This window comes from Tamandua tetradactyla, chromosome 7, assembly GCF_023851605.1.
Source record: "Tamandua tetradactyla isolate mTamTet1 chromosome 7, mTamTet1.pri, whole genome shotgun sequence".
Taxonomy (NCBI): Eukaryota; Metazoa; Chordata; class Mammalia; order Pilosa; family Myrmecophagidae; genus Tamandua; species Tamandua tetradactyla.
The window spans coordinates 77,291,383-77,307,258 of record NC_135333.1 but is presented as its reverse complement, the minus strand read 5'-3'; the positions used below and the strand labels follow the sequence as shown (position 1 = coordinate 77,307,258).

The 15,876-nt window shown below is 38.1% G+C and overlaps 1 protein-coding gene across 3 annotated transcripts in view; it reads left to right on the top strand.

Moving 5' to 3' along the window:
- Positions 1-11,506: 11,506 nt before the first annotated feature.
- The window catches only part of GUCY2C (guanylate cyclase 2C), a 69,136-nt gene continuing 64,766 nt past the window's right edge, over positions 11,507-15,876 (top strand). The window contains exon 1 of one of the 3 annotated variants that reach the window (XM_077170157.1): positions 11,507-11,908. In XM_077170157.1, coding sequence (XP_077026272.1) covers positions 11,689-11,908 — 220 coding nt within the window. In that variant the 5' untranslated portion in view covers positions 11,507-11,688. The remainder of the gene's footprint in view (positions 11,909-15,876) is intronic. The other 2 variants (XM_077170156.1, XM_077170158.1) reach the window with 2 other exon arrangements.

Below are 15,876 nucleotides of genomic sequence, written 5' to 3'. Positions count from 1 at the left end.
TAATTTTGCCAAGTTTTAAGCATTTGAGAAATTATTTTTCCTAATCTCATATATAGCCAGGAAAGGAATATCCTCCACTCTACATTTCAAAGCTGTTTTTTTCCAAATATACCCTGTTGTTTCAATAAACATTTTCAGACAATAAAAAAGCATAGCTAGATAAGGAGTCAATCCAACAAGAAGCCATGACAATTATAAATATATACGTATCTAATGACAGAGCCCAAAAATATATGACACAAATATTGACAGCTTTGAATGGAGAAATAGATGGTTCCATGCTAACAGAAGGAGATTTCAATATACCACTTTCAGTAAGAATAGAACATCTAGACAGAAGATCAGTAAGGAAACAGAAGACTTGGACAATACTCTAAACCAACTAGACCTAAGGACACTTCACCGAACAACAGCAGAATGCACATTCTTCTATAGTGCACATGGATAATTATTCAGGAAGGGCCATATATTTGATTACAAAACAAGCCTCAGCATATTGAAAAATATTGAAATAATATAATGTATTTTCTCCAACCACAAGTGAATGAAGCTAGAAATCAATAGCAGAAGGAGAACAAAAAAATTCACAAGTATATGGGGATTAAACAATGCTCTTGCAATCAACGAGTGGGTCAAGAGTAAATCACAAGGGAAATTAGAAAATATTTCAAGACAAAAGAAAATGAAAACACAGCATACTAAAATTTATGGAATGCAGCAAAGACAGTTCTGTGGGATAAATTTATAGCTCAAAATGCTTAACATTAAAAAGGATAAAAGATCTCAAATCAGAGACCCAACCTCACAACTGGAAGACCTAGGAAAAGAAGAGCATACTAAACCCAAAGCAAAAAAAAAAAAAAAGAAGGAAAGAACAAAGATTTGAGCAGAGATAATGAAATAGAGAATAAAAAGTAATAGAATCAACAAAACCAGAAATTGGTTCTTTGAGAAGACCAAGAAAATCAACAGACCTTTAGTTAGACTCACAAAGGAAAAAAAGATAGGACACAAATACTTAAACTCAGAAATGAAAAGGAGAACATTATACAGACCTCATAGAAATAAAAAGGATTATAAAAATGCTATGAACAATTTGTATGCTAACAAATTAGATAATCTATATGAAAAAGATACATTCCTAGAAATAAACAAATTAGTTACACTAACTCAAGAAGAAATTGAAAATCTCATCAGACCAATAACAAGTAGAGATTGAATCAGTCATCAAAACCTTCCCAATAGAGAAAAGCCCAGGACCAGATGGCTTCACAGGTGAATTTTGCCAAACATTCCAAGAATTAATACCAATCATGCTCAAACTCTTCCCAAAAATTGAAAAGGAACACATTCTAACTCATTCTTGAAGCCAACATCCTCTTAACACCAAGGTCAGATAAAGATATCATGAGGAAGAAAATTACACACCAAAATACCTTATGAATATAAATTCAAAACTCCTTAACAAAATACCTACAGCACACTGAAAGGGTTATACACCATGATTGAGTGGATTTTATCTTAGGTGTGCAAGAGTGGCTCACATAAGAAAATAAATTAATGTACTACACCACAGTAATAGAGTGAAGAGAGAAAAATGACATAACCATTTCATTTCAAGCAGAAAAGGTATTTTACAAAATCCAACACTGCTTGAAAAGACCACTTTAAAAAACTAGGAATAGAAAGAAACTTTCTTTTCTATTAAAGAGCATATACTGAAAACTCACAGGTAGCATCTTATTCAATGGTGACTGAGTGAAAGCTTTCCCTCTAAGATCAGGAATAAGACAAGGATGTCTACTGTTACCACTGTTATTCAACATTGTAGGAAGTTCTAGCCTAAACAATTAGGCAAGAAAAGTAAATCAAAGGCATCCAAATCAGAAAGGATGATGTAAAACTTTCCCTATTTGCAGATGAAATGATGCTATTTAGAGAAAATCACCACCACCACCAAAAACTACAAAAAAGATATGAGAGCTAATCAACAAATTCAGCAACATGGCAGGATACAAGATCAACATGCAAAAATCAGTAGTGTTTCTATACATTAATAAAGAAAAATTTGAAGAGGAAATTAAGGAAAAATTCCATTTACAATGGCAACTAAAAGCATCAAATATCTAAGAATATATCTAACCAATGATGTACAGGACTAACATGCAGAAAATCACAGAACACTGCTAACAGAAAACAAAGACCTAAGTAAGTGGAAGGACATTCCATGCTCATGGGTTTGAAGGCTAAAATAATGCCATGATGTCAATTCTACCCAAAACAATTTATAATTTCAACACAATCCCAATAAAAATTCCATCAACCTTCTTTGCAGAAATGGAAAAGCCAATCATCAAATTTATGTGGAAGGGTGTTTCAGTTTGTAAAAGCTGCTGGAATGCAATATACCAGAAATGGAATGGATTTTTAAAAAGGGAATTTATTAAGTTCCAAGTTTACAGTTCTAAGGCCATGAAAATGGCCAAATTAAGGCAAGCCTATAAAAATGTCCAAACTAAGGCATCCAGGTAAAAATAACTTAGCTTAAGAAGGCTGATGATGTTCGGGGTTTCTCTTTCAGCTGAAAAGGTACATGGTGATATCTGCTAGCTTTCTCTCCAAGCTTCTTTAACATCTCCCCTGGGGATGTTTTCTTTATGCATCTCTAAAATGGTTCTCTCTAAGCAGCCCCACCTTGAATGGGTGGAGACACATCTCCATGGAAACCATCTAATCAAAATTACCACGCGCAATTGGGTGGGTCACATCTCCATGGAAACAATAAAAAATATTCCACCCAGCAATATTGAATGAGGATTAAAGGACATGGCTATTCTGGAGTACATAATAGCTTCAAACTGGCACAAAGGGAAAAGAGCCCTGAATAGCTAAACTCATCTTGAAGAAAAAGAATGAATTTACAGGACTCGTATTTCCCAATATGGAAACTTACTGCAAAGTCACAGCAAGCAAAACAGTATGGTGCTGGCATAAGGACATACATATAGATCAATGGAATTGAATTGAGAGTTCAGAAACAGACCAATTAATACTTTTTTTTATTAGAGAGGTTGTGAGTACACAAAACAATCATGCATAATACACAGGATTCCCATACCACCCCACCAACAACATATTGCATTGGTCTGGAACATTTGTTTCAATTGATGATAGCCCCCCCCCCCCCTTTTTTTTAAAAATATAATTGTACTATTATTTTTAACCATAGTAGCTTTGTTACAGTTGATGAAAGATTATTAAAATAGTACTATTAACAGTCTTCCATAGTTTACATTAGGTGTGTTTTACCCCATATTCCACCTGTAATAGTTTGTTAAATGCTTCTGGAATGCAATGTATCAGAAATGGAATGGCTTTCAAAAAGGGAATTTATTATGTTACAGATTTACAGTTGTAAGACCATAAAAATGTCCAAACTAATGCATCCAGAGAAAGATAACTTAACTCAAGAAAGGCCAATCTGGGAAACGTAGCTGGTGTCTTGCTAGTCCTTGTTCCCAGTTCTGTTGCTTCCCGCTTCTGATGTTAGCGGTTTCCTCTCTAAGCATCCGTGGGCCTTTGTGTAGCTCCTCTAGGCCACAACTCTGAGTGCTGACTTGCTTAGCATCTCACAGGAAGGCACATGGTGACATCTGCTGGGCTCTGCATCTCCAAATGTCTGTGTCTAGGTGTCTGCTCTCTCTGTTCGTACTCCAAGCATTTCCAAATGTCTGTGTCTCTGTAGCTCTGAGATTCCTCCAAAATGTCTCCCTCTTTAAAGAACTCCAGTAAACTAATCAAGACCCACCTCAAATGGGTGCATCACATCTTCATGGAAGTAATCTAATCAAAAGGTCACACCCTCAATTGAGTGAGTGGGTCAAGCTCCATGGAAACAATCAAATCAAAGGTTCCACCCTAAACAATATTGAGTTAGGATTAAAGGAAATGGATTTTCTGGGGTACATAACTGTTTCAAACTAGCACACCACCCTATTATTAACTCTATGTATTAGTATCATACATTTGTTATAATTCATGAAAGAACATTCTTATACTCTAGTCCATTGTCTATAGTAGTGTTGACTGTTATGCAATCCTATGTTTTATCTTTCAAATTTTATTCTAACAACATGTAAGACCTACAGTTTTCCCCCTTTTAACCACATTTACCTATATAATTCAGTGCTGTTAATTACACCCACAATTTTGTGCTGCCATCACTACCATCCATTTCCAAACTTTTGCAACCAACCTAAACAGAAATTCTATGTAAATTAAGCATCAACTCCCCATTCTCTAAACCCATTCTATCCCCTGGTAACCTACAATCTAGATTCTAACCTTATGAATTTGCTTATTATAACTAATTCATATCAGTGAGGTCATACAATATTTGCCCTTTTGTGTCTGGCTTATTTCATACAACATAATGTCCTCAAAGTTTATCCATACTGTTTCATGCATCAGGACTTCATCCCTTTTTATGGCTGAATAATATCCCGTTGCAGGTATATACCAAATTTATTTATCCACTTATTGGCTGATGGACACTTGGGTGGCTTCCATTTTTTGGCAATTGTGAATAATGCTTCTATGAATATCAGTATGCAAATATCTATTCTAGTCCCTATTTCAGTTCTTTTAGGTATATAACTAATTGCAGTATTTCTGGATCATATGCCAAGTCTATACTTAGCTTCTTGAGGAACTGCTAACCTGTGTTCCACAGCGAATGCACTATTTTATATTCCTAACAGTACTGGATGAATATTTCTCCACATCCTCTCCAACACTGGAAGTTTTCTGATTTTTAAATAGTGGCCATTCTAGTAAGTGTGAAATTATCTCATTGTATTTTTTATTTGATTTTCCCTAATAGCTAGTGATGTTGAGCATATTTTCATGTGCCTTATAGCCATTGCATATCCTCTTTACAGAAATGTCTATTCAGGTCTTTTGGTCATTTTTAAATTGGGTTTTTTTTTATTTTTAGACATTAGGATTTCTTCATATATTCTCATACTCTGGATATTAAACACTTATCAGATATGTGGTTTCTAAATATTTTCTCTCATTGAGTAGGCTGTCTTCACTTTTGTGACAAAGTCCTTTGATGCACCAAAGTTTTTAAATTTGAGGAGTTCCTATTTATCTCTTTTTTCTTTTGTTACTTGTACCTTGGGTGTCAAGTTTTTAGACTTTATCTAAAATCAATTGGATGGCCAATTGATTTTTCACAAGGGTACCAAATCCTCTTAATTAGGAAAGTATAGGCTCTTGAACAAATTATGCTGGGAAAACTGGATGTCTACATGCAAAAGAATGAAAAATGACCCCTGCCTCACACCATAAATAAAAAATTAACTCAGGTAGATCAAAGACCTAAATATAAGAACATGACTATAAAACTCCTAGGAGAAAACATAGGGAAGCACCTTCAGGACTTGGTATTAGGAAAATACACACTAGATATTCAAACTGCCAAAAAGCACATTGAAAGATGCTCAACATCATTAGCCATTGAGGAAATGCAAATCAAAACCCCAGTGGTATAACATTTCACACCACTAGAATGGCTACTATTTAAAAAAAATGAAAAATTGCTAGTGTTTGAGAGGATATGGAGAAATAGGAATACTTATTCATGGTTGGTGGGAATGTAAAATGGTGCAGCTGCTGTGGAAAAGAGTTTGACTGTTCCTCAGAAAGTTAACGTAGAATTACTGTATGATCCAGCAATCCTGCTACTAGGTATACATACTCCAAAGAATTTGAAAGTAGGGGCTCAAACAGATGTTTGCACACAACCGTTCATAGTGGCTGTGCTAGTTTAAAAGTATTATGTACCTCAGAAAAGCCATGTTTTAATCCTGATCCGATCTGTGGGAGCAGCCCTTTCTTTTAATCATGGTTCAATACTGTAGGTTGGAAACTTTTGATTAGATCATCTCCACAGAGATGTGACACCCCCAATTGTGGGTGTGACCTTTGATTAAATGGAGATGGACTCCACCCATTCCAGTGGGTTTTGATCAATTTATTGGAATCCTTTAAGAGAGGAAACATTTTGGAGAGAGTCGGAAATGACAGAAACAACAAAGCCGACAGAAACTTCAGAGCAGAGCTGACACAGATGCCAACACGTGAACAGAGACACAGATATGGAGATGCTTGGAGCCCAGAAGACATCGTCATGAAATGTTAAACAAGCCAGAACCTGGAGAAACCAGAGGCTGAAAGCAACAGAGCCCAGGAGCAAGGACCAGCCAATGCCAGCGGCATGACTACCCAACTAACAGAGGTGTTCCTGACCCATCAGCCTTCCATGAACTAAGGTATCTTACCCTGGATGCCTTAGTTTGGAAAACTTTGTAAGCTTAGTACTGTAAACTTGTAACTTATTAAATTTCCCTTTCTAAAAGCCAGCCCAGTTCTGGTATACTGCATTCTGGCAGCTTGCAAACTAACATGGTGGCATTGTTCTATTGCCAAAAGATGGAAGATGGAAAATCCTAATTCAATTCTATAAGGCAGAAACGTTTGATTAGGTTCTCTCCACAGAGATGTGACATGCCCAATGGTGAATGTGAACTTTTGATTAGATGGAGATGTGACTCATCCATTCAAGGTGAGTCTTGATTAACTTACTGGAGTCTTTTTAAAGAAATATTTTGCATTTTTTCTAACAATGTGGGACCTTCAAAATGCCAAAACAGGTTGCCGATGTTTGACCAAGAGGGGAGCAAAAACTTTCTCCCTTATGTGATGGAGCCTGTTAGCTGAGCTCCTAAGCACTTATATCTATGACTTGATATGCTACTAAGTGCTTTCTGATTTAGCTCTTTCATTTTTTTGTTACAGGTCTTTTTCTCCCTTGAACTAAGACATGTATCCATGGGCTAGATGGGAGATGGATTTGAGTAATGTGGAATTAAGCTCTACAGTTCAATTGTTGGCTGTTTCCCAGGGAATGAATTACCTCCAAAGTGGCTCTTCAACCCCTGATAAATGGATATATTTTGGCAAATGTCATCAATCACCTGGCATGCCCACACATGTCCATACTCCAATAGGGATCACAGTTTAGGCTCAAGCTGGAAATTGTCTAGAATAAGCATTCAGCTCATTTCAGAGATAAGAAAATTGAGAGCCTGCAAATTTAGGTATCTGCCCAAGCTCTTAAGCCTAGCAAGCAGCTAAAACAAGATTCAAATCCAGCTCTAGGTAGTGTGTGAAGTTTTTTGTTTGTTTGTTTTGTTTTAACAATATCAAATTATCTCCTGGAGCTCAAAGGAGGCTCCTCCATATCTCAAGAAATACAATTCTGTTCTTTAAATGCTCTCCCTGCCTTTCCAACCACCTATTAAGGTTGCATCAATAATTAAACAATCCACTACTCTGCCCTTGAAGAGTTTATACTTCAGGGAACTATCCACTATCTTCCTATCTTCTTTCCCAAGCTGTCATATCTATGAGGAAGTAATCCTTTAGCCACCCAGGGAACAAAACAAGAGTAATGTCTGAGTTCTCTATAGGAAAGCCCAGACTTCCCTTCTCAGAGATGAAATATGAGTCCAACTGAGCATGCTTTGACAGCTTAGGGAGCAGGATGTGCCTGTTCCTTCTGCTGTGTTTGAGGGAAGAGCAAAGTTATTTCCAGAGCACAGAGAGCTGTATTCCAGCAGAGAAACATTACCACTGTCTCCAGCATACACTTCCTGTAGAATATAGTACACAGCCAGCTGGACAGACTAGCTAATCCAAGAGTTACCAAGAAATGTAACAGATTTTTTCAGTAACCCCTGACATGTCTAATGGTTATCTCCTTGGGCCTTTCTTGAGCACATAGGAATACTGTACAAAATGGTCTCAGGAAGGAAGAGAGAAAGAAATTGCTCAATGATTTGAAAGTTTACCTTGGAAGGGGACGGGGGAGAATCCACGAAATAGGGACAATGAGGAAAAGAAACAAACTTATCGGTGCAAAACATCAGAGGCACTGGTGCTAGAATTAAATTACATTTGACTGGTCTACAATAGTGATTCAGTGTCAGCTGGATCATACTATCTTGTGATCTACATAAAATTACTTTCAACCTCCAAAACCCACCCCAGTATTTCATCATATCCCTGAGGTTCTTGGCTTACCATGTCAGCTCTGACTTCCAAACCCCTACTTCTGTGAATTATGTTAGCATCTTCGTCCCTGTTCTTATCCCATTGATAAGATCCATATCCAAGCACTTTTCCACGATCCCCACAAATTTGGCAAGATGTGTGTGGCACAGACTTGCCTGAAAATTTTGGAAGAGTTTATCCATTTTAAATGCCCTCGTAAACACAATTTTCACAAAGGCAGAAATTTGTTCATTTGTACCACAACTCCAATGCTAAGAATAACGTTTGCCGTATAGAGGGTTATAGCTAAATATCTGTTGTATAAAGGAAGTGAGGTATCTTACCTCAAGGAAAATACAAGCAATCTCATATTATTTTAGACCACCTTGTTCTTTTAAGTCTTCAGCCACTTTCCCACTGTAATTTTTCCACCAGCCATTCTTCCTATATAGATTCCTACCCCTTGCCATGTCATGGTTTCCTCTCTTTCTGTTCTCATCTCTTCTCTTTAATGCCCACCCAACTCGCCACCCCCCACCCCAAATTAAACTTCCCTATTTCCTCATATTATTCTATAAAGCAATTTATATTTCTCTATGCTTAACTCAGAGTGTTTGCATATCCAAACCCATTTGAGTGCTCAGCAAAACCACAGAGCCTTTTAGTTACCTGAATCTATCTGCATTAGGTTATGCTATGTGAATAGGATCAGCATTTCAACAGGAAAAAACAGCTAATTAAAACAGGAGACATGAAAAACTCTACATTTACTTTTATCTCAAAACACATACATGTTAATTTATTCTCCAGTCTGTTGATGACGGGGCAAGGACTTTTTTTTGAGTGTGAGTCTCCCGGTTGGAGCTCTGAATCAGCTTTCTTACCACACCCCTAATCATCTGATATTTTGAAGCCTATTCAGGTTCTGGTCTACTATGATATACTGAAAATCACAAGTACTATACTGTTCAACTTTACTAATCCCATCCTATTGATGTTTTAGGTTATTGAATGGCCCCTAAAGCATTTCTTCTTTTACCAGGATAAACAGTAGAACCAGCTGGGTTAAACCAAAGGAAACTAGGATGTTATACCAAGCAATCTCTTCCCAGGTGATCTGGAGGCCAAATTACCATAATCACCCACAGGGTCTCATCTAAGCTGAGTCCTAAGGAAGTCCCTTCTTGTAGGCCCTACAATGAGAGGTGCAACTACCAATGCAAAGGTGTCATCTACTGAGACAGAAAGTCTTTTATGGGGCCATTCAGGAGACCAGAAGAGTGGCTGCCGTCCAGATTTTATGGGATAATTTTCAGAGGGATTGCCTCCGTTTTGATTGGTTGACTTATCAGCAATTCACTTTTTTTTTTTTTTTTTTGGTCTTAAAGTCTAAACAAGGTACTTCTAGGGAAGAATTACCATGCTAGTTAACACTTTCATTTTTCACCGTAATGTGTGCAGCAGTAGTAATCAAATCCTTGTGGCAAACAAATAACATTATTTCATCAACCACACCATATCTTCACAGCCCAAATCCTGAAAAGTACTGTCTACCCTCTGATTCTATTTCCAGTCCCAATTTAAATCCGTAATAACCCAAAACTCCATGGGGGCTGGCTCATACCTGTGCAGATCCTTTAAAATCAACATGTCCAAAAACAGAATTTATAATCTTCTTCCCCAAACAAGCTCCTCTTCTAGAATTCTAGACAATCTACCTGACTGAGCACATCAGAAGTCACCTTTGACTCTTCCCTCTCCCTAACACCTAAATACAATCAAATATCAAGTCTCATTCATTTTCCCTACTAGATTCCATCCCTACTCCACTGCCCTAGTCTGGGTCTCCTTAAGTCTCATTTGGACCACAGAAATACCTCCTAACTCTCTCTCTTTGCACCCCGTTCTGCTTCTTAGAGCATTCCTTCATGGCAGTCTGAGTGGTCTTTACAAAGTCTTCTGATTATGTCTCTTTCTTGATTCTGAGGATAAAGTCTCAAATCCTTAATGGCTTCCAAACAACTCCATAGCCTGCCCAGATTACTCCTCTGACTCCTTTCATGCCACTCAGCTCCTAGCTCTGTCCATTCCAATTGTGCTTTCTCAGTTCCTCAAGCATGCCAGGCTCCTTCTCATTTGGGCCTTTGTACAAGTTGTCCACTCTGCTTGGCATGCCATCCCTCTTTCTGTCTGGGCTAGTTTGAACCTGTTATGTACCCCAGAAAAGCCATGTTTTTCTAATCCATTCTTGTGGGGGCAGACTTAGTGTTGGGTGGGACCTTTTGATTAAGTTGTTTCCATGGAGATGTGACCCCATCCATTCAAGATGGGTCTTAATCCACTTATGGAGTTCTTTTAAAGGGAGACATTTTGGACAAAAGACAGATACTTGGAGACATAAATGCCCTAGGAAATGATAAGCTAAGAGTTGAAAGCTAAGAGAGGACCAAGAAGCTAAGAGAGAACCCACAGATGCCTAAAGAGACAAAGCCCCTGGAGACACTAAGAGAAAACCCCTAGGACACAGAGAGAAAGCCACTGGAATTAGAAGCTGAAAGCAATGATCTGGGAGTAAGGACTAGCGATGCCAGCCATGTGCCTTCCCAGCTGACAGAGGTGTTCCACATTCACCGGCCTTTCCTCAGAGTCCAGGTGTCATCCTGTTGATACTTTAGATCAGACATTGTTGTGACCTTAGAACTGTAAATTTCTAACTTAATAAATCCCCTTTGTAAAAGCCAGTCTATCTCTGGTATATTGCATTCTGGCACCTTTAGTAAACTGAAACACTATCCACCTAACTCCTGTTCATCCTTTAGGGCTCAGCTTGAAGGACACTTTTCTCAGGGAAGTTTACCTGATTTTTCAGAAAAGGTTATGCTAATCTGTCATGTGCTTCCTTAGCACTCAGCACTTTGTTTTCATCGTCAAGTTACTTAGTTATTCATAATTGCTTATTTAATGTTTGTCTTATGATGAAAGAATTATATCTCAACCATTCATGGCTGTATCAGCAGTGTCTTGACAATGCCCAACACATAGTCAAATCTTAATAACAATTTGTTGACTGGGTGACTGAAACATGGCTTCTTCCTAGGTAAGGATTCAGTTCATTCAGTCCAGGATATTCAGCTAAAATCTAAGCACTAAAAGGCCATCTATTTGTGCTTTTCTTAGCTCTTCAACTTTTATTTTCCATTTTACAAAGCTGTATATAAATACACTGCTTCTTCCTCTTTTCCTTCTTCCCAGTAATATGACACAAATTGATATATTTTTATTGGGTAAGACCCAGGTAACCCCCTGTTTTATAGCTCTGACCTTAATGCAGGCAAACACACAAAGTGAACTTTGGTTTATCTCCTACCATAATGTAACTGCTAATTACTGTCAGGCAGTCTGTGTTCCACAAACCACGTGAGCTGCGGGGCATGACCAGAAAGGAGTGTGGGGACAAGCGGACCAACAGATCCAGGATTCTGCTGCCCAGCTGGAGTTTCTGCCTCCCTGGAAGCCCAGAGCACAGCCAGTGAGTGCAAGGAGGATGCTTCTGAGGTGTGCAAGGTCATGAAGACGCTGCTGCTGAACTTGGCTTTGTGGTGGTCACTGTTCCCCCAGCCTGTGTTGATGTTCGGGCTCTCCCAAGTGAAGCAGAACTGCCAGGATGGCCTCTATGAGATCACCGTCCTGAATATGAGCAACTCAGCCTTCCCAGAGTCCCTGGAAGACCTGGAAGCAGTGGTGAATAAGGGATTGAATATAGTGAGAAAGCGTCTGCATGAAGCTGGTAAGAACTTGGGAACAGAACCCTCCCCTTTCCTGTTACCACTTCTGGCATCAAAATGTGGCTAAGCAAAGACCTTGCATTCTTAGCCTTATCACCTGACCCTCTCTAATGGCTTGTCTCAAACCCCTTTCTATTTCAAGGCAGTAGATTCTCAGAGATAAGGATTTTAACTCTACTGCTGTGCGCTTATTCACAATCCACCCTGCTCTAGGAATGGCCCCCGACCCAGGGAAAATCAGGTGTTCAAGGTAGTGAAATGCCCTAGATAAAACTGGATTGATTACTCAGTTTGAGGGAAGCATCATTTTTCTTTCCACAGCTGCTCAGAGGCAAGATTGTGTCTAGAAGTGAGAATTCACAACAGTACTAGTCAAGTAGATGAATGAAGGAAGTAAAATTTATAAGACACTGAATCTTTCTCTGTGCCTTTCATCTGTTTGCTTTTTACATCTCTCATGGCTGGGGTTATCAGGCATAGTATAATACATTTGCACTCCAATTCATTTTTGCAATCTGTTATTGCATCATTTAATTATAAAAATAAATTTTATCTCATTACATAAAATGTGCAAAATAAAGAGGAGAAAAATCATCCCTGGTTATTTCCAGCCACCCAGTTGTTCCCAGTCTCCTTATATGCTTTTTAGTTCTTGTTTTCAGAACATGATTATGGTTAAGTATGACATAGAAGCAATTTTGTATCTTTCTGGTTTCACTTCACATTAGTCCACAGGTGACTTTCCCGTAGCTGCATAATCTTTACAGTCATCATATGACTTTATATACAATATTCCTTGTAGTAGATATCCCACAGACTTACCTAACAATTCCCTATTGTAGACATTTCATTTGTTATTAATTTTTCATGGCTATTTTAAAAATACTACAATTAACATTTTCATGTATATAGCTTTTCTCTATTCCCTGAGACTAGATTGCCAGAAGTAAAAGTACTGTGTCAATGAGAATTTAATGCATCTTGATGGTTATTATGGTTTTAAGAATGGTATGTCTTAATATTCTTTATTTAAAATAATTTGGTAAAATAATTTGGTAATAATAGCAACTATTCAGATATGTACACTAATTTTCTTCTGTGCAGTACACATTCCTCTAATCCTGTCTGAGACTAGATTCAGATGTAAATGGATGCATATCTTACCTAGAGCAGTAATGGAACTAGGAGGTCATTTAATCAAATGACCCCTTATTTACCAACCAGTGTTATATAGTGGAAAGAATATTGGATTTCAAGTTTGATGACCTGGATTGGAGTCCCTGCCCCAGAGTTTTCTCTTTCTGTGACGGTGCATGAGTTTTGTCCCTTAGTTTCCCCAAGCCTCACTTTTCTTGTTTTTTGAGTACCTGTCAAGTCCTAGGTAAGTTCCAGATATTCTGCATACACAATCTCTTCAATCACCTCAACTCTGAAAAGTTGGTATTAGTAACATTGTTTCACAGTGGAGATTTAATAACTTTGCTGAGGTCACATGGGTTGTATATTTGACATGAGATTCAAACCCAAATCTGTTTGATTCCAAAGAGTGCATTGTATTGTCACCGTACAATCTCTCCCCACCATTTACCACCTGTGTGACCTCAAGCACATTAAATTTACTGGATCTTAATGTCTTCCCCTATAAAATCAGGATAAATAGTCCTTATCTCCTGTGAATATGGTGTGGACTAAATAAGGAAATTCATTAAATGAGGCAAGTACATATTACACTGACTGAAACACAGTAAGGACTCAATAAATGACAGTTGTATTTTTATTGTTGCTGATGACGTGGATGTGCCGCTGTGGCTGCTGTTGGGAGAACAGTTACTAGGCATATAAAATAAACAGTATCTTATGAGTGTCTAGTTAAGGTCTTGGTCTCAGAATTCATACAGCATGAATTTGAATTCCTCCTCCATTATGTACTAGTTGACTGGCACGAGCTTTGTTATTTATTCAAAGTTTCTCTCATCTCATTTGTAAAATAGAGTTATTAATGGTGACGTTGCTGAATAATTGCATAAGTGGTGAGTTTTGGGAGATAATTGATGAGGCCCAGATTTTTGCATTTGGTGGTGCATTTTGTTGGATGGGTGTTCTGCTATAGCAAATGCAGGAGGAGCAGGTTTTAGGGGAGAGATGGGCTTATGTTCTGAATATATTGAGCATTATTATTTGGGAAAAATTGTAAGACAATATTCTAAGGGCTAAATTGAAGAAAATTAAGAATTCAAACGTTATGAGTGATGTCCAAAAGAAGGGATCAATATTTTTTCTGAGACAGAAAAACTTTGTAGGTCTTAAAACACCAGTAGGATTTAGTGTAAAACAATCTGTGAAGAGATTCTTTCACCCTCAGGATACTACTTCCTCAAAGCTGTATGTTCTCCGGCTAAGCACACATGGTCCGTATGCTTTCATGTCTTGAGGGGGTCCCTTTCCTCGATTCCTGCGTCTTGACCCTGGCTTTGCTTTGGTTCAACCCTGTCTTCAAAGCACTAAATGGGAAGAAGAGAGCTACAGAATTGCCCTGTGTTCTTCACATTCCACCCGTTGTCCCAGGGCCAAGGTGACGTGGTGGGGCAGCGAATGCAGGCAAGGAGGGTGAGGCGCAGCCTTAGGGAGAGCTGCTGCTCTTAACAGTTAAGCTTTGATTTGAAGTCATGCCATTGTCGGAATAATGTTTGTGCCATATTTTCCCCCCAAATCACTTGGGATTTGGAGAGATAAGAAGGAAAAGAATCCCCACCACCACCAAATAAAAAAATAATTTTACATAAACTCCACGTAGCCATAGAATATTGAGAAGCAGCATTCTATGGTATATTCCACAATAGTGGTTCTCAACTTTTTGGGCTCAGGAACTCCTTACACGCTTAAAAGTTATTGAGGACCCTGAAGAGTTTTGTTTGTATGGTTACATTTATTGATAATTACTGTACTGAAAATTTAAACCAGGAAATATTTTCAACATTTGCCTTTTAAGTCATTAAAAATTATTTCAAACATTTTCTCTATTAACATAATTGACATAAATTTGTATAAAAAACCCTAAATTTCTCAAATAAAAAAACATGTGAGAAGTGTGGTATTGATTTACATTTTTGTAAATCTCTTTAATGCCAGGCTTACTAGAAGATGGCTGGATTTTCATATCTGCTTTTGCATTCAATATGTTGCAATATTATAAGTCATTTAGCTTCTAGAAAACTCTACTATATGTTCATGACAGGATGAGAATGGAAATAATGTCTTATTATTGTTATGAAAATAGTTTTGACTTTATGGACTCCCTGAAAGTGTCTCAGTGTCCCTCAGGAATTTGTGGCTGACACTTTGAAAACTGCCCTTCTATAGCATATCAAATTCTAGAATCAGACAGATCTAGGTTCAAATTCCAGGTTCACTACTTGCTTGCTGGGTAGCCCTAAGCAATTTAATCAACCTCTCTAGATATCAATTATCCATTTTAAAATTAGGATGATGAAATATGAGGTACCTCATAAGATTCAAGAGGGATTCAGTAAAATAATGCATGTAAAAATCCATAGCCCAATGCCAGGCATATAGTAACTGTGGTAGTTAGGTTCAGGTGTCAACTTGGCTAGGTGAAGGTGCCTAGTTCTATTGCTGTGGCCATGAGCCAATGGCATGTGAACCTCATCTGTTGCTGATTACATCTGCAGTCGGCTAGGAAGCGTGCCTGCTGCAATGAATGATGTTTGATTAATTGGCTGGAAGCTTAAATGAGAGAGCTCAACATAGCACAGCCCAAGCAGCTCAGCATACCTCATCTCAGCACTCACAGCTCAGCCCAGGGCTTTGGAGATGCAGAAAGAAATCACCCCAGGGAAAGTTGTTGGAACCAAGAGGCCTGGAGAGAAGGCTAGCAGAGATCACCCTGTGCCTTCCCGTGTAAGAAAGAACCTCAGTTGAAAGTTAGCTGCCTTTCCTCTGAAGAACTACG